This window comes from Sapajus apella, unplaced genomic scaffold (genome assembly GCF_009761245.1).
Source record: "Sapajus apella isolate SASKATOON/1434 unplaced genomic scaffold, GSC_monkey_1.0 scaffold213, whole genome shotgun sequence".
Lineage (NCBI taxonomy): Eukaryota > Metazoa > Chordata > Mammalia > Primates > Cebidae > Sapajus > Sapajus apella.
This window is the reverse complement of record NW_022437153.1, coordinates 178,175-202,913: the sequence shown is the minus strand read 5'-3', so window position 1 is coordinate 202,913 and position 24,739 is coordinate 178,175. Positions and strand designations below refer to the sequence as shown.

Here is a 24,739-nt window from a genome sequence, read left to right as displayed (position 1 = left end):
TGAGAGGGGCCATTGCACTCCATCCTGGGCAACAGAGCAAGACTCCATCTAAAACAAACAAACAAACAAACAAAAAACCACCACTGTGCGATTAAAAACTAAATAAAGGCCGGGCACAGTGGCTCATGTCTGTAATCCCAGCATTTTGGGAAGCCGAGACAGGCAGATCACCTGATGTCAGAAGTTCAAGACCAGCCTGACCAACATGGTGAAACCTCGTCTCTACTAAAAATACAAAAATTAGTCTGGTGTGGTGGTGCATGCCTGTAATCCTAGCTACTCAGGAGTTGAGGCAGGAGAATCGCTTGAACCTGGAAGGCAGAGGTTGCAATGAGCCTGGGCGACAGAGTGAGACTCTGTCTTAAAAAAAAAAAAAAAAAAAAAAAAAAAAAGGGGAAAAAAATGAAGTTTTTTAATTCAAAATCATTTGTGTCCCTTCCAAGTGTCACTATTCTCTGCCCCTTTCTTCATTTTCTGACACCCCTCCAAACTCTTCTCCATTTACCTCTCCTCCCCTAAGGTGCACATGCACACACAGTGGGCATTTGACAGTTTTTGACAAGTACCTAATGACTCTCTGGTCTTCTAAATCAGAATCTGGCCTGACCCTATTCTCAGGCCCTCAATCTCTCTCCATCAGCTTTACTCAAAGAACCAGACAAAAGGTGACAAGTCTTATTTGTGGTGTGTATTCTGTAGTTTGTAAAATGCAAGGGTGATTCTGGGTGTACAAAGGAAGGGCAAGTAGGCCATTAGTTACTTCCCGCCACAAATACTGCACACTGCCAGACACTGCAATAGCCAGGTACTGGGAATACAGATGTCAGCTGGGTAGACTCCTCCCTTCCCTCAGCCATTCAGGGTCATTATTTTAAGTGATGATTACAAAGTTGTCAAATCACTCCTTCGCTAATACAGCAAAAGTGTCAGTATTTCAGCATTGTAAGAATGAGACAAAATCATTCTTTCGAGATTATTTATTTTCTTTTTGAGCCAGGCGCCTTGCTATGTTGCCCAGACTGGTCTTGAACTCCTGGGCTCAAGCAGTCTATCCGTCTCAGCCACCCAGATAGCTGGGATTACAGGTGCTCTGAGGTTAAATAGAAGGCTGAGAAAGGTGTTCTGTCTGAAAATCAAGGGAAGACGTGCATTTTCTCCTGCTCTTGACAGGTGAACATTTATTAATTCTCTTTCCTTGCACTGGGATCATTCAAATAGAGCAACAAAACCTGGTAGGGCTCTGGGTCACTCTGCCTGAGTACCCACTAAGCAGAGTGTGATGAATTGGGACTAATTTTTAACACTAACTACAGGCCCTGGGACTTTTATGCAGACTCCTGACCAAAGCCTTTGAAGTAGGGGTCGCCTGTTCTCTGTGACTTGATCAAAGGCACACAGGTGTGGCGCGGTGGGGAGGAGGACAATGGAGGGGACAGGATTCAAACCAGCTCTCTTGAAGCCCGAGTCCTGGACAAGGCATTCCAATGAGGTGGGTTGGGGGAGTGTGGCCCTGACGCTTCCCAGCAGGGCGCCTCGGCTCGGGCTCCCCCGCGGTCCTGGGTCACAAAGGCGGTTGCCAGGCGCCAGGCGGAGAAAGGGCGCCACGAAACAGCGGCCGCCACTGTGGAGCGTGCGACCCTCAGAATTCAGCCCCGTGAATCCCAGGCCTGGATGGTGGGGCTGGGCTGGGGTTCCCACCGTCTCCTCCGCCTCAGCCAGAACCGTCTGGTCCCTGCCCCCGGGTAGGGACCCCTTCTTCTGGCGGGGAGTGGGAGCCTCTTGCACTCTTTTGGGCAGCTCCGGACCCTAGGGATCTCCATTTACAGTTCACGACCTCAGCTGCACTTTGGCGCTATCGCCTGCCGGGTTTCCCAGGTGGGGAAATCAAGAGATGGGGTTCCTTGAAACTGGAAGTGCGGTGTGAAGGGGAAAAGTTTTTGGCCAGGAGAATCGGGTGTTCCCTATATGGGACCTATTGAGCAGCCTGAGCAGAGTTCGTAGGTTCAAGCCCTTCTGCAGTAGTTCAGAGTGACTTCTGGGCGGTGGGGAATGGGGTGAACCATCTTTAAACTTTGTGTGAAGTGGTGCAGGGCCCTAGGTTTAGAAGCCCTCCCGCCCTATGTTGGTTCTGCCGAATATTTAGACTGACTCCTGACCTCAAGTGATCTGCCTGCCTCGGCCTCCAAAGTGTTGATTGCAGGCCTGAGGCCTGAGCCACCGTGCCCCGACCTAGGCTGGACATTTGACAAAGCCCTTCCCCCCTCCTTTTTTTTTTTTTTTTTTTTTTGAGACAGAGTCTCAATCTTCTTGCCCAAGCTAGAGTGCAATGGCTGGGTCTCGGCTCACTGCAACCTCTGCCTCCCGGGTTCAAGCAATTCTCCTGCCTCAGCGTCTGGAGTAGCTGGGATTACAGGCGCACCTACCATGCCCGGCTAATGTTTTGTATTTTTAGTAGAGACAGGGTTTCACCATGTTGGTCAGGCTGGTCTCAAACTCCCGATCTCGTGATCTGCCTGCCTTGGCCTCGCAAAGTGCTGGGATTACAGGGGTGAGCCACCGCGCCCGGCTGTGATAAAGCCTTATACTTCTGCCTCTATTTCCTCTTAGAAGATGTGGCAAGAGCCGGGCGCGGTGGCTCAAGCCTGTAATCCCAGCACTTTGGGAGGCCGAGGCGGGTGGATCACGAGGTCAAGAGATCGAGACCATCCTGGTCAACATGGTGAAACCCCGTCTCTACTAAAAATACAAAAAATTAGCTGGGCATGGTGGTGCGTGCTTGTAATCCCAGCTACTCAGGAGGCTGAGGCAGGAGAATTGCCTGAACCCAGGAGGCGGAGGTTGCGGTGAGCCGAGATCGCGCCATTGCACTCCAGCCTGGGTAACATGAGTGAAACTCCGTCTCAAAAAAAAAAAAAAAAAAAAAAAAAAAAAAGAAGAAGATGTGGCAAGAAAAGGATCCTGGTATTAAATACTTTTTTTGGTCATATGCTTGGCAGCATTCATACCTTCTACACACCTTGTCATGGTGGTGTACCAGAGTAGTCCCTCTCTTGGGTGTGCTCTGAAGGTCAAGTTATCAAGCACCAGAAGCCTTTCACAAGCTGTTTGGAATAGATAACTGTCCCTTGGTTGTCCCTTTCTCATTCTAAAACAGCCCAGATATTTGAACACTCAGTAATTTGCAAAGAGCCTGCATAGATCACGAGAAACATACTAGTTGGAGAAAATCAACAAATCCCCCTATACTAACCATTATCAGGGGCAGGTCTTCTGGTCTGAAATGTCACCAACAGTTTTTTTTTTTTTTTTTTTTTTTTTTTAAATGAGGCAGTCTTGCTCTGTCGCCAAGGCTGGGGTGCAATGGCTCACTGCAAACCCCCGCCTCCTGGGTTCAAGTGATTCTCCTGCCTCAGCCTCCTGAGTAGCTGGGATTACAGGCGTGCACCACCACACCCAGCTAGTTTTTGTATTTTTAGTAGAGACAGGGTTTCACCATGTTGGCCAGGCTGGTCTCAAACTCCTGACCTCAAGTGATCCACCTGCCTCAGCCTCCGAAAGTGCTGGGATTACAGGCATGAGCCACTGTGCCCAGTCAATAGTTCTTTTTTTAAAATGAGCTTTTCTATCTCACAAACGGTGGTGAAGGTGTCAAAATTTTCACAGTATTTCTGGAGCATTTACTGGATAGGATGAGATCTATCTGCTTCTATCTTCTGTGGGAAAAGAAGGGGCAGAGAAATACACTTGGCTAGAAAGAAAGGGGACCTGCTATGCCCACTAACATAAAAGGTAGGTGCTAAAAAAATTGGCTTCTGAATTCAGTAAAACTTCTTATATACTGGCAACGTTGAAGGAGAATGATGGAAAGTTCGAATTTTACTCAGATAAATTTTGAGTTAGCAATATCCTCACAGCCCTTTTTAATCTTCAAAAGAAAAAGAAAATTAAGGTCTTATGGAACAATTAGGTCTTCCATAGAAGGAAAACAAAACAGAAAAACAAATTTTAAAAAAACACCCACACCTAGAGAAACAAAAATCTTTCATAATTTTTTGACTGGACTTTGGAAAAGTTTTCCATGCTCAGCCTGGTGTAGCTCTTCTGAGGTGGTATATAAATAGCCCAGGGGTCTGCAAGTTGCTCCCTTATGCTAGAAAATGCAGAGGGCTTTTGGGCCAGGAGATGATTTCAGTAATGAACAGTGAAAGCTGGAGCTGATTGAAAGGAATAGCATAAGAAATTCTCACAATAGACAATGCAAGAGTCCCCTGGAGGGCTTATATAAATGCAGATTGCTGGGCCCCACTTGGAGTTTGTTTCTGTTTGTCTGAGGGGGGCCCCCAAAACGTGCATTTCTCCAAGTTCCCAAATGATGTTTAAGCTGTTAGTCCAGGGTTCATACATTGAGAACCTCACAAATTTTTTTTTAGATTGAGTCTTGCTCTTTTGCCCAGGTTGGAGTGCAGTGCTGCGATCTTAACTCACTGCAACCTCCACCTCCTGAATTAAAGCGATTCTAATGCCTCAGCCTCCCGAGACATGGCTGGGACTACAGGTGTGCGACACCAGGCCTGGCTAATTTTTGTACTTTTTTTTTTGAGATGGAGTCTCACTCTGTTATCCAGGGTGTAGTGCAGTGGCTTGAGCTCAGCTCACTGCAACCTCTGCCACCCTGGTTTAAGCAAGTCTCCTGCCTCAGCCTCCTGAGTTGCTGGGATTATACAGGCTCCTGACACCATGCCTGGCTAAGTTTTGTATTTTTAGTAGAGATGGGGTTTCACCATCTTGACCAGGCTGATCTTGAACACCTGACCTCGTGATCCACCCACCTTGGCCTCCCAAAGTGTGAGCCACTGCACCCAGCCTAATTTTTACATTTTTAGTAGAGACAGTGTTTCACCAAGTTGTCCAGGCTAGTCTGGAACTCTGACCTTAAGTGATCCGCCTGCTTCAGCTTCCCAAAGTGTTGGGATTACAGACGTGAGCCAGTGTGCCTGGCCACAAATATTTTTGAGACATACTTTTCTGAGCTTCTTCTAATCTCAAGTAATAAGGTCTCATCATGAAGTCCCAGAAGCTTCTGTCACCCCAGAAGATACAGGTTCTGTCATTAGCAGCTAACAACACAGCATGGGTCCTAACACTGGACTGGGATATTCATTTCAGACAAATCCACTTCCTTATCTATAAAATGGGTTAAGACCTACTTCCAAAGGCTTGTGAAAAAGTAAGTTTTAGTACACATAGCAGTGGTCAGATTCAATACTTGTAATCGTTCCCTACTTCCTTTATTAGAATTACTAACATCCAGGCTGGGTGTGGTGGTTCATGCCTATAATCCCAGCACTTTGGGAGGCCAAGATGGGTGGATCACTTGAGGTCAGGAGTTCGAAATCAGCCTGGCCAACATGGCAAAACCCTGTCTTTACTCAAAAATACAAAAGTTAGCTGGGCATGGTGGCGAGTGCCTATAATCCTAGCTACTCAGGAGGCTGAGGCAGAAGAATTGCTTGAACCCAGGAGGCAGAGGTTGTGGTGAGCTGAGATCTCGCCACTGCACTCCAGCCTGAGTGAGAGACTCTGTCTCAAAAAATTAAGAATATCCTAACACCTGTTGGAATCTATTCATGGGAACTACAGATTAAGTTTATGTCAATAGTAAGACAGAGATGGGAATTTGAAAGGCCATACCCTCACGAAAAGTATGCCAGGGAAATTCCATGTTCTGATTTCTCTCCTTTAGGACTGTCAATGGCAGGATACCAGCTTTGGTCACCATGGACCCCACTGGACGAGAGCTTCCAATGGCTGCGGCACACAACACCTACACCTTCCTCCAAGCACCCCTTTAGGGCCTCCCCCTGCTTCCCACACACACCGTCTGACCTAGAAGTGCAGCTGTGCTTTCAAGAGGTCACTCTAGTCCTAGACAGTCTGGAATCTGGATTGAGTCCCAAGTTACCCTGCCACACATCAGAGTTGCGAAACATGAACAACAAAGGACTGGTCAGGAAGCCCCAGCCCATACGCCTCAGTGGAGTAGATTCTGTCTTTGGCAGGGTTATCACAGCTCAGCCACCAAAGTGGACTGGGACTTTCAGAGTTTCAGACAAGTCAGCCTTTTGTAAAATCATTAGCAGGGAGCACCAGTGGCCCATTGGACTTAAGGAACCTCAAATTCAGATGACAGTGACTATGTGCAAACAGATGCTGCGCTCTATCCTCTTGCTGTATGCAACTTACAAAAAGTGTACCTTTGCCTTGCAGCACTCCAAGTAAAGGGTCCTCATTTGATCCCCATTTCTTCATACCATGCCCTTTGGTATGTATGCACCTGAAGCTTACAGAACCCTGTCCACATAAATGAAACTGTGACACTGCCCCAGCTGTCTTGCTTTTGTCGGGCAGTGGTGATTCAGGAGCCCCTTATATCCCTTCCCCTCCAAAAAAGGACCAATGATACAGAACAAGGGAGAAAATTTCCATTATAAAGTTGAACGATTTTGAGTCAAACTAGCATTGACATGTACATGTGATAACCATTAAAGAAATAATATTAACCAATGAGCCTAGTGTGAACTCATGTAAACACCTGAGACCACAGTGACTTGGCGGGGAAAGGGGTGCTGAGGAGAAAGATGTATGGATTTCTATGTACCAGAGGATGTAAAAAAAAAATCTATATATAGGTCAAGGATTCGTTTAAAAACAACCTCCCGGCTGGGCACAGTGGCTTACTCCTGTAATCCTAGCACTTTAGGAGGCCGAGGAGGGCAGATCACCTGAGCTCAGGAGTTCAAGACCAGCCTGGCCAACATGGTGAAACTCTGCCTCTACTAAAAATATAAAGATTAGCAGGGTGTGCTGGCAGGCGCCTGTAATCCCAGATACTTGGGAGCCTGAGGTAGAAGAATCGCTTGAACCTGGGAGGTGGAGGTTGCAGTGAGCCGAGATCATGCCATTGCACTCCAGCCTGGGCAACAGAGCAAGACTCCATTTCAAAAAACCAAACCAAACCAAACCAAAAACCAACCAACCAAAAAACCTCCCTCCACCAAAACAATAAAAATTAAAAACAAACAAACAAAAAACTCCTAACCAACCACACCCTAATACCACTGGATACTGGAGTATACAAAGGTGGGTAGAAATACTGATATTAAACAATACTTACAGCCTGGCAAGAAAAATCTTGGTAGCAGCATTGAAACTAGGCTTTCTGATAGGCTACATGGAGCTAATGAGTGTCTCCATTTTAGCTGAAATGCACTCCTAATGTTCTATTTCTAATAAGCTACAAGTAATTTTGTGGCATTGTTTTTTGGAGACAGGTCTCATTCTGTCACCTGGGCTGGAGTGCAGTGGCATGGTCTTGGCTCACCACAGCCTCAAACTCCCAGGCTCAAGTGATCCTCCCACCTCAGCCTCCTGAGTAGCTGGGCCACCACATCTGGCTAATTTTAGTATTTTTTTTTTTTTTTTTTTTTTTAAGAGATGGGGCTTTACCATGTTGTCCAAGCTGGTCTCGAACCCCTGGGCTGAAGCAATCCCCTGGTGTTTGGGATTAAATGCAAGAACCACTGTAGCTGGCCTTTGTAGCATTCTTATAACTGTGTTAGGTATAACTCAGAATATGGAAATAAAACATTTTATGTACAATGTCAACATGAGTATGTGATGCTTTTTTATTTTTGATCTTACACTAACACACCAATAAAAAAAAAAATTTAAAAAGCAGCCAAAACATTCCTTTTGACTTTCTTTGGGCATTGACAGGAAGTTCAAGTTGGCCAGGTGTGGTGGCTCATGCCTGTAATCATGCTATGGGAGGCCGAGGCGGGAGGATCACAAGGTCAGGAGTTGAGACCAGCCTGGCCAATATGGTGAAAACCCATCTCTACTAAAAAATACAAAAATTAGCAGGGCATGGTGGTGCATGCCAGCAGTCCTAGCTACTCAGGAGGCTGAGGCAGGAGAACTGCTTGAATCCAGGAGGCAGAGGTTGCAGTGAGCCAAGATTGTGCCATTGCACTCTAGCCTGGGCGACAGAGTGAGACTCTGTCTCAAAAAAAGTTCAAGTCAATCTTCCAGAAAGATCAGATATATCTCATCTCAAATGAAGTTGGTTCTTACAATAGGAGACGTGATTTTAATCAGAACTATGTTAGCACCAGTCTCCATAATTTCTCTGCACAAATCTCAATTCAACTTCACCTAATTCTTGAACAAAGAAGCAAATCCAGAAAGATAAATGAGGCAGCTGAGGCAGAACTTAGAATTTATTTGTAAAACTGGTACAAGCCTAAGTTCTAGAATAAATCAGTTTCAAAACTAGCTCCCTAAGTCCAGAATAATGACTCAAGAGATTGTACTCTGCAGTGTAGCAAGTCTGGGTTTATCCAAACCAATAAATAATGCTATATTAGAATCTTGATCCAGGGATTGTGATGATGTTAGGCAATCCATGATATCCACAATTAAGTTAATAAAGCCCTCACTTTAAGAACAAGATAGGACCTGGCGCAGTGGCTCACGCCTGTAATCCCAGCACTTTAGGAGGCTGAGGCGGGTGGATCATGAGGTCAGGAGATCGAGGCCAGCCTGGCCAATATGGTGAAACCTCGTCTCTTCAAAAAATACAAAAATTAGCTGGGTGTGGTGGCATGTGCCTATAGTCCCAGCTACTCAGGAAGCTGAGGCAGGAGAATCATCTGAACCCATGAGACGGAGGTTGCAGTGAGCTGAGATCACGCCACTGCACTTCAGCCTGGGCGACAGGGTGAGACTCCGTCTAAAAAAAAAAAAAGGAACAAAATAGGATGCTTCCAGTAAGAAAGGCAAACAGTGGATTTCAAACTCTAAACACAAAAGGTCAGAGGATCGCAGAGAAACAGAAGGGAACAAAAATCTGTCTGGGGTCTAATCAGAGTCGTCAGAGCTCTCATCACTATCTTGCTCCTTTTCTCCAGCACTTAATTCCTCTTCTTCACCATCCTAAGGGAGAACAAATAAGTATTTTAGGTCACTGCTCTGGGTAATACAGCTCCCAGGGGATACACAACTGTACTATTATCACTATTAAAACTAATGATAGACTTTACACCATTTGTAAATAAATTTGTTTTTCTTGATATTAGGAACTGTAAGCCAAGACCAGAGAGGGAGATTGGTCATTTTAATACTGACTGATGCCATTTGCAACCTAACCAATTTGCATAATTTTATTTATTATTATTATCTTTCTTTTTTTACACTGTCACTCTCAGGATATATTACTATTATTTTTTGAGATAAAATTTCACTCTTGTCACCCAGGGCTGGAGCGCAGTGGGGTGATCTTGGCTCACTGCAACCTCCGCCTCCCAAGTTCAAGTGATTCTCCTGCCTCAGCCTTTCAAGTAGCTGGGATTACAGGCGAGTTCCACCATGCCCAGCTAGTTTTTGTATTTTTAGTAGAGACAGGGTTTCTCCTTGTTGGATAGGCTGGTCTCAAACTCCTGACTTCAGGTGATCCACACGCCTTGGCCTCCCGAAGTGCTGGGATTACAGGTGTGAGCCACCGTGCCAGGACCAATTTGCCTAATTTTAAACAAGCCATGGTCCTCCAGCTCTACTGCATGTATAGAATGAAATATTTATTAAAAGTGCTGGTGTGGCCAGGCGCAGAGAAAAATGGCTGTAATCCCAGCTATTTCACCTGGGAGATGCAGGTTGCAGTGAGCCAAGATTGCACCGCTGCACTCCAGCCTGGGCAACAGAGTGGGACTCCATCTCAACAACAGCAGCAGCCAAAAAAAAAAAAAAAAAAAAAAAAAAGAAAAGGGGGGGGGGGGGGGGGGGGGAGGAGGGAGGAGGAGGAGGAAGAAGGAAGAAGGAAGAAGTAGTGCTGGTGCATCTCAACAGGAATCCAGCACAAAAATTGTCTGGCTTAAAATTCTAGTATGAGAGATTTGCTTAAAGTACCAAACTAAGGATATTGCCTGCCTCAAATTCTCTAAGAAAAAGGTAGAAGGTGTATATTAAACAAACAAAACTGGAGACCATGTAAATAAAGGGCTTTTTTTTGGGACAGGGTCTCACTCTGTCATCCAGGCTGGTGTGTGATGATGGCTCATTGCAGCCTCCACCTCCTGGGCTTGAGCAACCCTCCCATCTCAGCCTCCTGAGTACAGGGACCACAGGATGCATCACCATGCCTGGCTAGTCCAAAAAAAAATTTTTTTGTAGAGATGAGATCTCAGGCTGGTCTTGAATTTTTGGGTTTAAGCAATACTCCCACTTCAGCCTCACAAAGTACTGTGATTACAGGTGGGAGCCACCCCACCAGGCCAGACTTTTTATATTAAATGATTGTTCTGCATCAGACTCAAATTGTATTACAGGGAGGCCCCACAGCAGTGGTTCTTAAATCTGAGCTTTTTGGTGTCTATAACCTACCTGAATTGTAACAAAATTTTATAAACGTACACTTTTTTTTTTTTTTTTTTTTTGAGATGGAGTCTCGCTTTATCGCCCAGACTGGAATGCAGTGGAGCAATCTCGGCTCACCACAACCTCTGCCTCCCAGGTTCCAGTGATTCTCCTGTCTCAGCCTCCCAAGTAGCTGGGACTACAGGTGCGTGCCACCATGCCCAGCTAATTTTTGTAATTTTAGTAGAGACGGGGTTTCACCATATTGGCCAGGATGGTCTCAATCTCTTGACCTCATGATCCATCCGCCTCGGCCTCCCAAAGTGCTGGGATTACAGGCGTGAGCCACCGCGCCTGGCTTTATTTTACATTTTTTTTTTTGAGACGGAGTTTCGCTCTTGTTACCCAGGCTGGAGTGCAATGGCGCGATCTCGGCTCACCGCAACCTCCGCCTCCCGGGTTCAGGCAATTCTCCTGCCTCAGCCTCCTGAGTAGCTGGGATTACAGGCACGCACCACCATGCCCAGCTAATTTTTTGTATTTTTAGTAGAGACGGGGTTTCACCATGTTGACCAGGATGGTCTCGATCTCTTGACCTCGTGATCCACCCGCCTCGGCCTCCCAAAGTGCTGGGATTACAGGCTTGAGCCACCGCGCCCGGCTTAGTTTTTTTTTTTTTTTTTTGAGATGGGGTCTTACTCTGTTGCCAGGCTAGAGTGCAGTGCAGTGGCACCATGTTGGCTCACTGCAACCTCCACTTCCCAGGTTTAAGTGATTCCCCTGCCTCAGCCTCCCGAGTAGCTGGGACCACAGGCACGTGCCACCATGCCCAGTTAATTTTTTTCTATTTTACTAGAGATGGGGTTTTATCATGCTGGCCGGGATGGTCTCGATCTCTTGACTTCATGATCCTCCCACCTGGGCCTCCCAAAGTGCTGGGATTACAGGCATGAGCCACCACGCCCGGCTTTCATTTTATGTGGAGATAGGGTCTTGTTATGTTGTTGCCCAGCTTGGTCTTAAATTCCCAGGCTCAAGCAAACCTCCTGCCCTGGCCTCCCAAAGTGCCAGGATTACAGGCATAAGCCACTGTGACAGCCATGTATACATTTTTATTTAGTTTTCTTTAAATTCTCAAAAGCATCTGTACCACAAAAAAGAGTAAGACTTCTATTTTTATTTCAGTTCTCTAAGGTGTCAGCTTCTGACTCTGCTTTGGCTTTCAGATTTCTATTTTTGTATGTTTCAAATGTGTTTAAATGGTTTAACTCATTCTTCTCAACCCTCAGTAAATACTTTAATGACTTCTTTTCTCCCTTCTAAAATGGTTTCAGATATGAATTCATGGAAAATGAGAGGCTATAATGTAGAGAATTGTCAACTCCGTAATAAATGCCATAACTTGAGATACTCAGGAGCGATTCTAAGATTGTGTGGTTGTTTTTTCTGGGTCCCACAAAAATTATATAAGCACAGAAGCTTTTATGGAGGGAATGAAAATGGGATAGAAGTATTTGATATAAACATAAGTAGGCAAAGTTCTACTCCACCAACTTAGAACAATTAACAAAATGCAACCATCAGTGCCAGACTTTGGTGCCTTTTGCAGAGATACCTCAGTGGCTTTACTCTTGGAGACCTGGGATGATACCTCATCCTCACTCTCATCTGCTGTGCTCTCCTGGGAATTTTGGGAAATAATCTCTTCACCCTAAATGTGAATGGACAAAGAAAAATTGTGGGTTATAATGATCACATTTAGGGATCAGGAGAGAAGGCTGAGTTTATAGGCAATACAAAGGAAGATATTTTAGCCATTCCAAACACAGTCAAACATGGATACCGACTTGTGATTCAGTATCTAGAGAAGGGACACTCAACTCCAGGTTTCTGAGATGCCTGTGGCTCTGACACAGTAATGGAACAAAAGGTTCATCTTTGTATGCTAGTATCACAACTAGATTTTACAAGGCTAGATTGTATTGGTGACTCTAAGTTATTGCTGAACATAGTTCTAAAATTTCCCAAATACCTTAAGGTATATAAGCACCATCACACCAACCACGAATGGCCATGCGGAGGCTAAAGGGCAGTACCGTGAAGTGGTTTAAGAACATCAACTCTGGATTAGGACTGTTTGGACTCAAACCCTGACTCCACGCATTTATTGCTGAATAACAGTAGGTAAATTATTTAACTTCTAGCTTCAATTTTCATACAGAAACAACAGTATCTACCTCAAAAGGCTGATGTGAAGAAAGGAAGCTAATTCTCTGTGGTGCTATTTTATATCTTTCATATATAACTTACTAGAAAACTCAGATACTATAAGCATGAAAGAAAAGGGCTTATATTACCTTATCTGAAAAATGCTGTAACTCCAAAGTAGTAGCATAAGTAACACAAGATTTCAGCTAATCAGACAAGTGAAATGCTCATTAGTTAAAATTAGAGATTAATTTGTAATTTCAGGAATAAGACAGACTGGCTTAGGGGAAAAAAATAACTAAACAAAAGAAGTGTTTGTCCCTATACAAAAATGTTATTATGAATCTACCCTCAGTGGGGCTTAAAGGAGCCCCTCTGGCTATGGAGAGAGGTTTTTGCTCTGGCTCCTTTATCTCAGAGCCACTGTTTATATCAATGGCATGTTTTGGTGCCTTGCTACCTAAGACAAGGAGTGCAGCCTGCCTTACATACCATTTGATGTTATCACAAAGAATGACAGTGGGGGATTGTCACTGGCAGGGCCCAAGGCTTACCTGCAAGTCCCGATTTTTTAGATTGCCTAGCCAGAAAGCCTCTCTACAGTTGTTGAGGGTGAGCATAGCTTTGACTCTGCAAACTAACAGTTCCAGGGTCTTTTTGAGCAGAGGCACATGTTGGGTGAGTCTTGTGTCCTGGTGAATCTGGATGGAAACAAACAACATCTGTCTTTTGTGAGTTTATTATCATGCCTTCACATTTCCTATAGATACTTTTGAATATTGAATAAGAACGTTAAGTCCTGCCAACATGGGCCAAAGGTATGTTCCATCAAACAGGAGTAGTTTGGCAGACTAATCCAAAGAGAATGGTAGCTAAAGAATTGAAAGCCTAGAAAACATACTACCAATACCTCTAGTTCCTCTTCATAAGCTCTTACTGGTCGATCATTAATGAATTTACCTAAAATGTTCTTGAATATATATTATACCGATATTAAACAATAGAGAGTAGCCCTGTTTAAGAGAAAACTTAAAAATTCACTTTTCAGGCCTGGCATGGTGGCTCACGCCTGTAATCTCAGCACTTTGGGAGGCTGAGGCGGGCGGATCACAAAGTCAGAAGTTCAAGATCAGCATAGCCAAGATGGTGAAACCCCGTCTCTACTAAAAATACAAAAATTAGCCAGGCATGGTAGAGGGCACCTGTAATCCCAGCTACTCAGGAGGCTGAGGCAGGAGAATCGCTTGAATCTGGGAGGCGGAGGTTGCAGTGAGCAGAGACCGCGCCATTGCACTCCAGCCTGGGCAACAGAGTGAGACTATGTCTCAAAAAGAAAAAAAAAATCACTGTTCAACACCTTCTAAATTTAAGAATAAGGGTAGAAAGTAAGTAACAGAAACTGGACTGAAGAATCCTCTGGTCTGCCAATGACTGTAGAACTTTCAGGTTCTGTGTTCATTCAGACAAAACGTGACAATACTCCATCAACTATAAGAAGGCTTCAAGTGGAAAAATCCTTTAATGCTAAGATGTTCTCATAAGACATAGATGCATTCCTTTAAAGTAGCACAGATGAAAGTCTCTAAAGATGGCTGCTTTAGAGCCACCTCCTGCCTCCTGCAGAGTCATCACTTATAACACAGACTTCCCACCTAGAGGACTGTGTAGAAGTAAACATATACCAGCATTCTATTTCTCTCACCCAGGAAGTTTCTAGGAGAAAAAGAGCTTTGGAGTGTGAGTCACATTTCAGATGCAAAAATTCCCCTCTAGAGGACTGCCCAATCTCAAGCAGCAACTAAGGACATGCTCTGAATAAACTGCCTTTGGTTTTACACACACACACCCACGCACACATACCACACAAAAACCTGCCTCTGGACAGACACATTCCCAGATATAAAGGAAGCAGGACAGTAGCCCATGGATACTCGAATAACAACTGCAGATTAAGCCAAAAGGCAGGCTGCTCATAGGACCTGCTCCCCTTCTTACCTTGGAATGCCCACACAGGTGATGAAGCAGCCTTGTGTCCAACTGGAAGGTTTCCAATAAGCTCAGCACATCTTCCTATAACCAATAAGTTTATATATGCTCTATGAAATTATCACAGATGCAAGATACCCTTGCAATCAAAAGCTCCAAAAAGGATAAACTCTGCAGGTTCCAGCCTATGCTGATAATCATCTTAATTTGGTCCTCAAGTAGGAAGAATGGAGGCTACCCCTTATTCTCAACTCTCCCACTTCTGTCCCTTGTATAAATCTGAGAGTTGTAAGACCTGCATTTCAGTTTTACATAGGTTATCATGTCTGTTTTCCCTTATGCAACATTAGGATAAAATAACACCTCCCCTTTCTCTTTCAGAGCTATGAGGGATCAACCAAATATGGTGAATGTTTTGTTCAATTTGTTAAATATGTATTGGAAATGATCTGTTTCTGCCCTTACTTCACCACTCTAGTCCTGGTTGTCACTGGCTAAAAAAGTGTCAGGACTGTTCATTACCACAGCAAAGGGTTTATGACACAAATGAGTTTTTTTTGTGTGTTTTAATCTACAGAAGCATAAAGGAATAAGCAAATGACACAGTGATACATGACATCCTGAGAGTACAGTAGCACAATAAAATCGTGCTGAAAGGAAAACCACCGTCAGATTTGGAGAAGTAGAAAGGTGGGTCTGATCCAGAGTGAGTCTCAGTAGTTCAGCCTACTTTGGAATATTCAGTCCTATTTGGGCATCTCTGGCTGTAGCTGAAGTAGACCAGAGGAGCCCAGGTAGAACACTCCCAGCCTCACCCAGGAGTCACCATGGACATATCTTCTAAGCAACTCTTCAGTGCATATCTTTGTTGTCTGCTCTTAGCTCTTACCCGGTGTTTTCTAAAACTGAAGTCTAGCAGCGGCATACATTGCTTCAGAAATGCTTCCACAAAGAGACGTCCGTACTGAAGAAGAGAGACACACCATTATCTCTAGCTGAGGTCTCTCACTGGAAGGCCCCTTTTTGAGGCAGAACAGCCTCATCCAGCCCAAGGGCTTTATTTTCTTATTTATATATATAAAAAACAAACTGGGAAGGGTCCAAAAGGTTTATTTGGAGAATGTAACTTAACACAAAAATCAAATAGGCCTGTTAACTAAGCCCCCAGAATTAGGCAGACTTATCTACCACAGATACGGTCAATGGACAGGGAACTTGCTCAGCTTAGGAGTGAGAGCATAGAGCAGAGGGGAGCTCTATCTGAGGGTAACTTACTCCCAAGAGGGAAAAACTGGGTAAAGCTAAGGAAGCAAATGACCAATTTCCAAATTTCCCAATCAGATAAATCACTCCTCTCTCCAACTCACCCATCTCCCACACTAAACAGGACAGAGTAACAAGGGAGAGAGAGACTAGTAGATAACAAGAATGGGGCACCATCCATTTGAATGGAAGCTTCAGGAGTGGGGAAGTAGCATTCTCCCCATAACATTCCGACTGGGCTTCCCATCAAATCTAGGGCTAATACAGGCTATTCCCACGCAAGAGAAGTTTGCAGTTATCAGGATATCAGATCCCACATTTGTAAGGCCACCACACAGACTTTAAAGAAGTATCATCCACTCCTCTTTCCTTCATGTTGCCTGATAAGGAATGGCAGGGAAAGTAACTACTGCTCCTAAACTTTAATTTTCTTATTTATAATCAAATGGATTTTTGATTCCATTTGAAGTCATCCCTCCTATTACTAAGATTCTTACCAAAAGTTTTCAAATTCATAGGAAAACTGGCTTCTCCAATCATCTATCTAGGGTAGGAAAATGTATCCATTGTCTTCCCTACACTGGCATAGATTCTGGAAACTCTGGCATATGGGCAAGACATTGAGGAATTTATCTCAGCTGAGGTCCTCTCTAGAGTGATCCACAGGAAGAATAAATATGTAATAGGGACCCGTAAGTCTCTCACCTTCAAACATACATGCAGAACAGGATGACTATCAAATACCTGAAGAGGTGAAAGAAAAGAAACCAAGGCTGAGATCTGCTCCTTTGGGCACTCCAGCCTCTTTCCCACTGCACAAAGCACAGCTTTGGGTGCTGTAGAGAATTCTAAAATGGAGGGATGTCAACATTTAAATTAATATTACAAAGCAGAATAAAGTAATCATCACAACTGAAGTTCAAGAAAAGAAAGAGACAAGCAAAGAGAAACAAACTGATTCTAACTGGGGGTGTTGAGAAGATGGCATTATTCAAAGTCCAAAACCTTGATCTGAAGACTTAAGAAAGACTCAATGAGGCTAGGCATGCTGGCTCATGCCTGTAATCCCAGCATTTTGGGAGGCTGAGGCTGGTGGATCACTTGAGCTTAGGAGTTCGGGGCCAGCCTGGGCAACAGAATAAGACTCTGTCTCTACAAAAAATAAAACATTAGCTGGGTGTGGTTGCATGTGCCTGTAGTCCCAGCTACTCCAGAGGCTGAGGTGGGAAGATTCTTGAGCCTAGGAGGTTGAGGCTGCAGTGAGCTGTGATCACCCTACTGCATTCTAGCCTGGGCAAGAGTGAGACCCTGCCTCAGGAAAAAAAAAAAAAAAAAAAAGAAAAAGAAAAAAAGGGCATGAAAGAGGTGGAGGTGGGAAAGAAAGGACACTTCAGGCTGGGGGCATAAGTAGAGCAAAACCATGATTGAGTGGGTGAGAGTACAGTGTGTTTAAAGAAGATCGAGGGCATTCAGGATTAGAAGAGGGAATATGTGCTCAGATCATAGATGACCCAAGGCAAGATGAAAAAGTGAGGGAATTATAGACAGAAGGAGTCATTAAATAATGCCTACTGGCCGGGTGTGGTGGCTCAAGCCTGAAATTCCAGCACTTTGGGAGGCCGAGGTGGGCGGATCACCTGAGCTCAGGAGTTTAACACCAGCCTGGCCAACATGATAAAACCCTGTCTCTGCAAAAAATACAAAAAATTAGTCAGGCATGGTGGAAGACGCCTGTAATCCCAGCTACTTGGGAAGCTGAGGCAGGAGAATCGCTTGAACCTGGGAAAAAGGAGGTTGTAGTGGGCCGAAATCAGGCCACTGCACTCCAGCCTCAGTGATAGAGTAAGATTCCATCTCAAAAAATAAATAGATAAATAAATAATAATAATGCCTACTAAGAAAAGGGGTTATCCAGGATGAGTAGGGGGACAAAGGAAGACGACGACTCAGGGAGAGCAGGCCCCAAGGAAGAGTGGGAAGAGGAGCAGGGAGAGTCCATTCTGGAAGCCAGGACACTTGGTTTCTGCAGTGATTTGGTGAGATGGGTTAAGGAACCTCCATACTCACCTTTATCAAGTTGATGAGGATACTGAAGTCTCGAACAGCCATGTTCCAGTAGAGGAGCTTCTTTTCATGAATCTGGAGCAGCCAAATATATGGGCACCTCTGAGTCACAGCCAAATACTTCCCTTACTATAGTCCCACTAAGATACAGTTCTTGAATTACTTAGCTATTCTGAGATTTAAGCCAATTATCCTTCCAAAGAGATGTAGCACCAGTGCATCCACAAGATGGTTCTGAGGCCTGCACATGTTGTAGTAACATTAGAATACCTCATAGATACAGACTTTCTAAAAAGTTTCCTCTTCAGCAATTCCCAAGTGGGTAAAAGCCATTGCAACACATACTGGCCATTCATGCCTGTAATCCCAGCACTTCGGGAGGCTGGGGTGGGAGGACTGCTTGAGCCAAAAGTTTGAAACCAGCCTGAGCAACACGGCGAAACTCCACCTCTACTAAAAATAGAAAAACTAGCTGGGCATGGTGGCGTGCACTTGCGGTCCCAGCTATTCGGGAGGCTGAGGTAGGAGGGGCTGAGGTAGGAGTATCACCTGAGCCCAGAAGATAAAGATTGCAATGAACCAAGTTCATACCACTACACTCCAACCTGAATGTCAGACTCATACCCTGTCTTAAAAAAAAAAAAGAAAAACCGGCCAGGCGTGGTGGCTCACGCCTGTAATCCAAGCACTCTGGAGGCCAAGGCGGGCGGATCACCTGAGGTGGAGAGTTCAAGACCAGCCTGACCAACATGGTGAAACCCTGTCTTTAAAAAAAAAAAAAAAAAGAAGAAGAAAAGAAAAAACATATACTGGCTATAGCTTCTCTGCTTCCCTATGCTAGCCCTTTGTTACTAGTCTAGCACCGTTCTGGTTAGCAGGCTGCCAAGATCCACAGTATCTCAAACAGGCTGACTTACCTCATGCCAGTTAGCAGGAGGCAAAATGAACAGTAGCCAAGGAAAAGAGAGCCCATTCCTCACCTCCAACTAGAGGGAAAGGAAATTAAACTAGGAACTCTTTGGGAAAAACCCTAAATCTCAGAAAGTCAAAACAAAACAAAAACATAAAACAGCTTGGGAGAAAACTTGGATGCAAGAAACAGAAGAATCAGCAACTTCCAAGTAATCCAGAGTCTACTTCTTGGGGTGGCTGTATCTTACTCACCTGCTGCGAGTCTGCTGCCGTGCCAGGCTCAATTTTTTTCACTGTCTTCTCTAGTTCAGCCATCATCACACGGAAGAAAACAACAAAACTGTGCCTAGAAGAGGGGAAAAGGATGCGTGCCCACATCATGATGCACTGCTTAGAACTAACTGGGAAGAATCAGGAACCAAAAGTAGCTTCCTTCCCTACCTCTCTAAATGTCCTTTCTCTAGGGTCCTTTCTAAGAGGATGGAGGAGGGAAAAGGATTCAGTAATAAGCCTAAGAAGATGGCCTGTCAAACAATGGAGTTAACTTTATGAAAGGAAGTAGTATGGTAGTATGGAAAAAGCAGTGAAGTAACAGTGAGAAGGTCTGAGTTTGAGTCCTGGTTCTATGTCTATTTTATTCCATGTGTAAGCTTGAGAAGTTCCCTAGCTCTCATTTTCCTCAGCAATAAAATAGGGGCAATGATACCAACCTCACAGAATTATCAAAGGATCAACTGAGATAAAATGAAAGTGCTTTATAAACTGAAAAGGCTACAAGTGTTAAGATAACTATTGGTATTCTGAGACACAAACCCATTAAGTGAGACATACATGTGATCACCCAGTTCTCAAGATGGTTAAAATATTGGAATAATCTCAAATTTAAGGATTAAAGTATGGATAGGAGAAGTTTGGTGACTAAACCTAAATGTTCATTGCCTTTGAAGACTGTAAATTCATTCCTCAACAAGATCCTCTCAGTTGCTCATGCCTATAATCCCAGCACTTTGGCAGGCCAAGGCAGGCAGATCACCAGAGGCCGGGTTCAAGACTTGCCTGGCCAACATGGTAAAACCCCATCTCTACTGAAAATACAAAAATTAGCTGGGTATGGTGGCGGGCGCCTGTAATCCCAGCTACTTGAAAGACTGGGGCAGGTGAATCGCTTGAACCCAGGAGGCGGAGGTTGCAGTGAGCCGAGATCGTGCCACTGCACTCCAGCCTGGGTGACAAGAGTTTTCTCAAAACAAACAAACAAACAAACCCACCCCTCCCACCCCCTAAAACCCACCAAGGTCCTCTGACATGTATTAGCTGACAGCCCTTGAAAGGAATGCATAGCAGGCTCTCCTTATTGAATGAATGATTATATCTACCACGTATATCAGAATTAGGTGAGGAGGAGTAAGGCAGTTGCACGGAAGCTACAAACACTGGACAGTGTGATTATGATTTTTTTTTTTTTTTTTTTGAGACAGTTTCGCTCTTGTTGCTCAGGCTGGAGTACAATGGTATGATCCTGGCTCACTGCAACCTCCCTCTGTTCCTGGGTTCAAGCAATTCTTCTGCCTTAGCCTCCTGAGTAGCTGGGATTATAGGCATGTGCCACCACACCTGGCTGTTTTGTATTTTTAGTAGAGACAGGGTTTCACCATGTTGTCCAGGCTGGTTTCAAACTCCTGACCTCAGGTGATCTGCCTGCCTCAGCCTCCCAAAGTGCTGGGATTACAGGCGTGAGCCACTGTGCCTGGCTTGATAATGATTCTATCTTACAGAAAAAACTGGAGGAGATAACTCCCTTACCTGGTCAGTGTAGGGAATGTAGAAGACGATGCATCTTTAGGAGAGTTGATCAGTTCTGGGACACCAACACCAGCAATCTCCTCTATTGCCTTCAGAACGCTATCTGTGTGCTCCAGGTAGATACTGCATTGAGAGTCAAATGTTTGACCCATTGATTAACAAAGTAGAAAACAACTGCAGATTCCTCTAATTCCTTTATGATCTGAATTAACAATAAGCAGTAGCTAACAGTATAAAACAGAACTAGAGAATCTTAAGATCCACGTATTCCAAATTATGTTCATTTTTAACCTACCAGTGTTTTCAAATTCCACTAAAAAAGGTCATTTGTCAGTCTCTGACAAACAACAGTAGCAAAATAGAAAAACGTTATTTGGCTCATTGGAAGAAACCAAACATCTTACCAGAGCAAAGCATGGAGCTGGTCATTAGAGATGTGGCTCTTTTCTTTCTCCCCACTTGGCCACACCCGACAGAGGAACAGTCTGGCCAGGGAAGCTGTTAGAAAAGACAAATAAAATCTTACATATGGGAACTTGACCTCACTTTTGCTTTTCAGGCTTTTACAATATGATTATTGGTCAAAGGGATTATTAGTTTAGATTTACTAAGAAGTTCCCAGTCTAACAAGCAATTTATAAAAAGCTGTCATGTTCCTGCTCCACTGGCCCTTCTGTCAGACATAAACTCATTTGTCTAAGGCCCAACATGTCCTACCCCAACACCATCCTGAAACGTAAACATGCAAACATGAACATAAATACAGACACACAGATAAACGGAATGCTGCTGGGCAGTGGGAAGGCCAATCTTGTTCCTCCTGGGCTGGCCAACAGCAGTGGTCACCTCCAAGATTCAGACCAAAGCTTCCCCTTTTAATTAATAGGGAAACATAAAGGTTTGTTTTGCATTTTTATCTGGCTTTCTGATGTGATGCCAACTAGGATGAGCTGCCTTCTATGAGCTATAATAAAAGACAGTTAAAGAAAAAGGCCAGGGAAGAGGCTAGTATTTCTTTTACACTTGACCCTGATATCCTCTTTTACTCCAACTCTATTAACTTCATAGTTTATATCTCTTTTTGTTAAATGTCTCAGATAATTTTTTTTTTTTTTAGAAAGGAAAAACATGACTAAACTTAAGCCAAAGAGAAAACTATCTGAATAGCTTGTCTAATCAAATTCAGACTAAGCAATGTTAATAGCAATCAGTCAGGTTGTTCTGGGAAAATGACCTTCTTGGAATAGCAAGAGGGCCTGTCCAAGGTTATACGGGGATTGACATGTAAAAATGTCCTGGGAAGCCCCAAGTTTACAAGTGTGAGATATTAATCCTATTCATTTAAAAAAAAAAAAAAAAAGGATCTGGGCCCATCACCAATTTTTTCTTTGTTCTGAGTGGAAGCTGTTGATTTCTCCAAAATAACCATCAAAAGTCTGATGAGATAAAGAGCACACTGGAAACTGGGAATGCTTTGATGGAAATTCTGCAAATAATGGAAGCTCTGGCTGTAAGGAGAAAAGAAAAACAAACAAATGCAATAGTATCCTATGTATTACAGAGATACTTAAATCCACATGACATGCTCAGGTCCCTTTTCAGTGTTTGATGGCCTAATCACAATCCTCCTTATTTTCAGGTGCTTTAGTACCAACCTTTTTTCAAGGATCTTGGTAGAAAACCATATCTTTGTATGGAAAAAGCCAGGGCAGAAGATTGCCCCATGAATGGAATGTTGGCCTTGAAGGGGTCATGTATGCCAAGAAACCCAAACAGCATGCTAATATGTACAACCCTAGATAAATTATCTGCTCTTTAAACCCTTAGGCAATACACTGAAAAAAATTTTTTTTTTCCAGATGGATATTCGCTCTCATTGCCCAGGCTGGAGTGCAATGGTGCGATCTTAGCTCACTGCAACCTCCGCCTCCCACCTTCCAGCGATTCTCCTGCCTCAGCCTCTTGAGTAGCTGGGATTATAGGCATGCACCACCACGGTCAGCTAATTTTTTGTATTTTTAGTAGACATAGGGTTTTACTATGTTGGCTAGGCTGGTCTTGAACTCCTGACCTCTGGCAATCCACCAGCCTTGTCCTCCCGAAGTGCTGGGATTACAGGCGTGAGCCACTGGCTTGGCCAATAATTTAAAAAATCTGGGTTCACAGGCCGGGCATGGTGGCTCAGGCCTATAATCCTAGCACTTTGGTAGGCTGAAACCAGTAGATCACCTGAGCTCAGGAGTTAGAGACCAGCCTGGCCACGTGGTGAAACCATCTCTACAAAAATACAAAAAATTAGAAGGGCGTGGCAGCATGCGCCTGTAATTCTACCTACTTGGGAGGTTGAGGCAGGAGAATCACTTAAACCCACAAGGTGGAGGTTGCAGTGGGCCAAGATCACTCCAGCCTCGGTGACAGTGCGAGACTCTTCCTAGAAAAAAAAAAAAAAAAGAAAAGAAAAAAAAGAAGCAAAGAAATAAGGTCCTGACCTATAGACAGGGACGATAAGCAATGATAACCCAGTGATGGTCTAGGATATCAAGGGAAGTGAGAGAAGAGCCAAGTCACTCTGACATAAGGGAGAGGGGGCTGAAAGCCATGCCCCTGAGATCATCTCGCCTCCCTTGTTCACTGCCTACCCCTCAGCCATATAAGGTCTTCCTACAAGACAAGGGCAAAGAAACAGGCTATTAGTGATAAGTAGCTGTTGCCTAATTACCCATCCCTGCTGGGAGACAGTAAATCAAGAGTTGATTACAGATGGTCAATGTTTTCATCATTATTACTTGAAAAGGCTGAGTTTACGGGCTGATGCATGCATGAAGATTAAGCCTGATTATTCAAGGTTTCTAATACTTCAAGATTTATCAGAATACATAGATGAGAAAGCTCACATATGAGGAGAATGGCTGAAAATAATTTCCTTTACAACTACTGAAAGACACCCAGGTTATTTTAAAGAAAGTTGCCAATCCTGTTCCTAGGGTTTTCTTGGGACAACAATCTTGGTTATGCAGTCTGACTCACCTGAGCAGTTCCTCCAAAGGCTGGTTGTGTTCTCCCTGCTTTAGTCGGCTACTAAGGACACAGAGGGCTGAGTACAGTAAATTCTGATTTTCAGGTTGAGAAAGTCCACTCCTAAGGAGGTCAAGGTAAGAGGGGTTAGCTCAGTTTCTGGAAAACTACTTGGATAGTATTTAAGGATCTAGGCCTCCAGTCTGTACCATCAATAGTTCATCAGTTTGAAAAAAGAATTGAGAGGCCGGGCGCTATGGCTCATGCCTATAATCCTAGCACCCTGGGAGGCCAAGGTGGGCGAATCATGAGGTCAAGAGATCGAGACCATCTTGGCCAACATGGTGAAACTCCATATCTACTAAAAATACAAAAATTAGCCAGACGTGGTGGTGTGCGCCTATAGTCCCAGCTACTCAGGAGGCTGAGGCAGAAGAATCACTTGAATCTGGGAGGCGAAAGTTGTGGTGAGCCGAGATTGCGCCACTGCACTCCAGCCTGGCGGCAACAGAGCAAGACTTTGTCTCCAAAAAAAAAAAAAAGAATCAAAAGTACTGAAGTACCAAATTCAATCACAGCTCTAAGTATCAGATTAGAAATTGAAGTGCATCCAAAATAATCTTTCCTGAAGTTTATTTTCAAAGGCAAAAAGCTTACATTTTAGAGATGTGTAGTTTTCTTCAAAACATAGAATTAATTTTGTCAAACTGCTAAAACAATGTCCAGCCCATAGTGGTACTTACCCCTTCTCCTACATTAATGAGTCAAAGCTTGACATTTCTATCTTTGGATTACCTTTCATACTGTTCCTTCCTTTTCAATCCCAGACCATCATTTTGGCCAGGCCCCATCAGCACATGTGTAGATCACAGTGACAACTTTTTTTTTTTTTTTTTTTTTTTTGAGACTGAGTCTTGCTCTGTTGCCCAGGCTGGAGTGCAGTGGTGCAATCTTGGCTCACTGCAACCTCCACTTCCTGGGTTCAAGTGATTCTCCTGCCTTAGCCTGAATAGCTGCGACTACGGGGGCATGCCACCACATCCAGCTAATTTTTGTATTTTTAGTAGAGATGGAGTTT

General features: G+C 44.1%; 2 protein-coding genes across 14 annotated transcripts in view; one reads left to right on the top strand and one right to left on the bottom strand.

The window, feature by feature from the left end:
* The first annotated feature begins 1,641 nt into the window (after positions 1 to 1,641).
* FANCD2OS (FANCD2 opposite strand) overlaps positions 1,642 to 24,739 on the top strand; it is a 27,295-nt gene continuing 4,197 nt past the window's right edge. The window contains exons 1-2 of the mRNA XM_032270650.1: positions 1,642 to 1,875; positions 5,744 to 6,322. Coding sequence (XP_032126541.1) covers positions 5,752 to 6,279 — 528 coding nt within the window. The 5' untranslated portion in view covers positions 1,642 to 1,875; positions 5,744 to 5,751 and the 3' untranslated portion in view covers positions 6,280 to 6,322. The remainder of the gene's footprint in view (positions 1,876 to 5,743; positions 6,323 to 24,739) is intronic.
* The window catches only part of FANCD2 (FA complementation group D2), a 65,555-nt gene continuing 49,077 nt past the window's right edge, over positions 8,262 to 24,739 (bottom strand). For 6 of the 13 annotated variants that reach the window (XM_032270637.1, XM_032270642.1, XM_032270635.1 and 3 more), the window contains 12 exons: positions 23,674 to 23,784; positions 22,024 to 22,154; positions 21,051 to 21,144; positions 20,647 to 20,769; positions 19,096 to 19,189; positions 18,849 to 18,917; positions 17,935 to 18,006; positions 16,573 to 16,611; positions 15,494 to 15,568; positions 14,614 to 14,688; positions 13,173 to 13,319; positions 11,513 to 12,121 (listed from right to left, as the gene is read on the bottom strand). In XM_032270637.1, the coding sequence (XP_032126528.1) occupies positions 11,873 to 12,121; positions 13,173 to 13,319; positions 14,614 to 14,688; positions 15,494 to 15,568; positions 16,573 to 16,611; positions 17,935 to 18,006; positions 18,849 to 18,917; positions 19,096 to 19,189; positions 20,647 to 20,769; positions 21,051 to 21,144; positions 22,024 to 22,154; positions 23,674 to 23,784 (1,279 nt within the window). In that variant the 3' untranslated portion in view covers positions 11,513 to 11,872. Of the gene's footprint in view, positions 8,995 to 11,512; positions 12,122 to 13,172; positions 13,320 to 14,613; positions 14,689 to 15,493; positions 15,569 to 16,572; positions 16,612 to 17,934; positions 18,007 to 18,848; positions 18,918 to 19,095; positions 19,190 to 20,646; positions 20,770 to 21,050; positions 21,145 to 22,023; positions 22,155 to 23,673; positions 23,785 to 24,739 lie in introns of those variants that run through there. The other 7 variants (XM_032270641.1, XM_032270640.1, XM_032270639.1 and 4 more) reach the window with 6 other exon arrangements.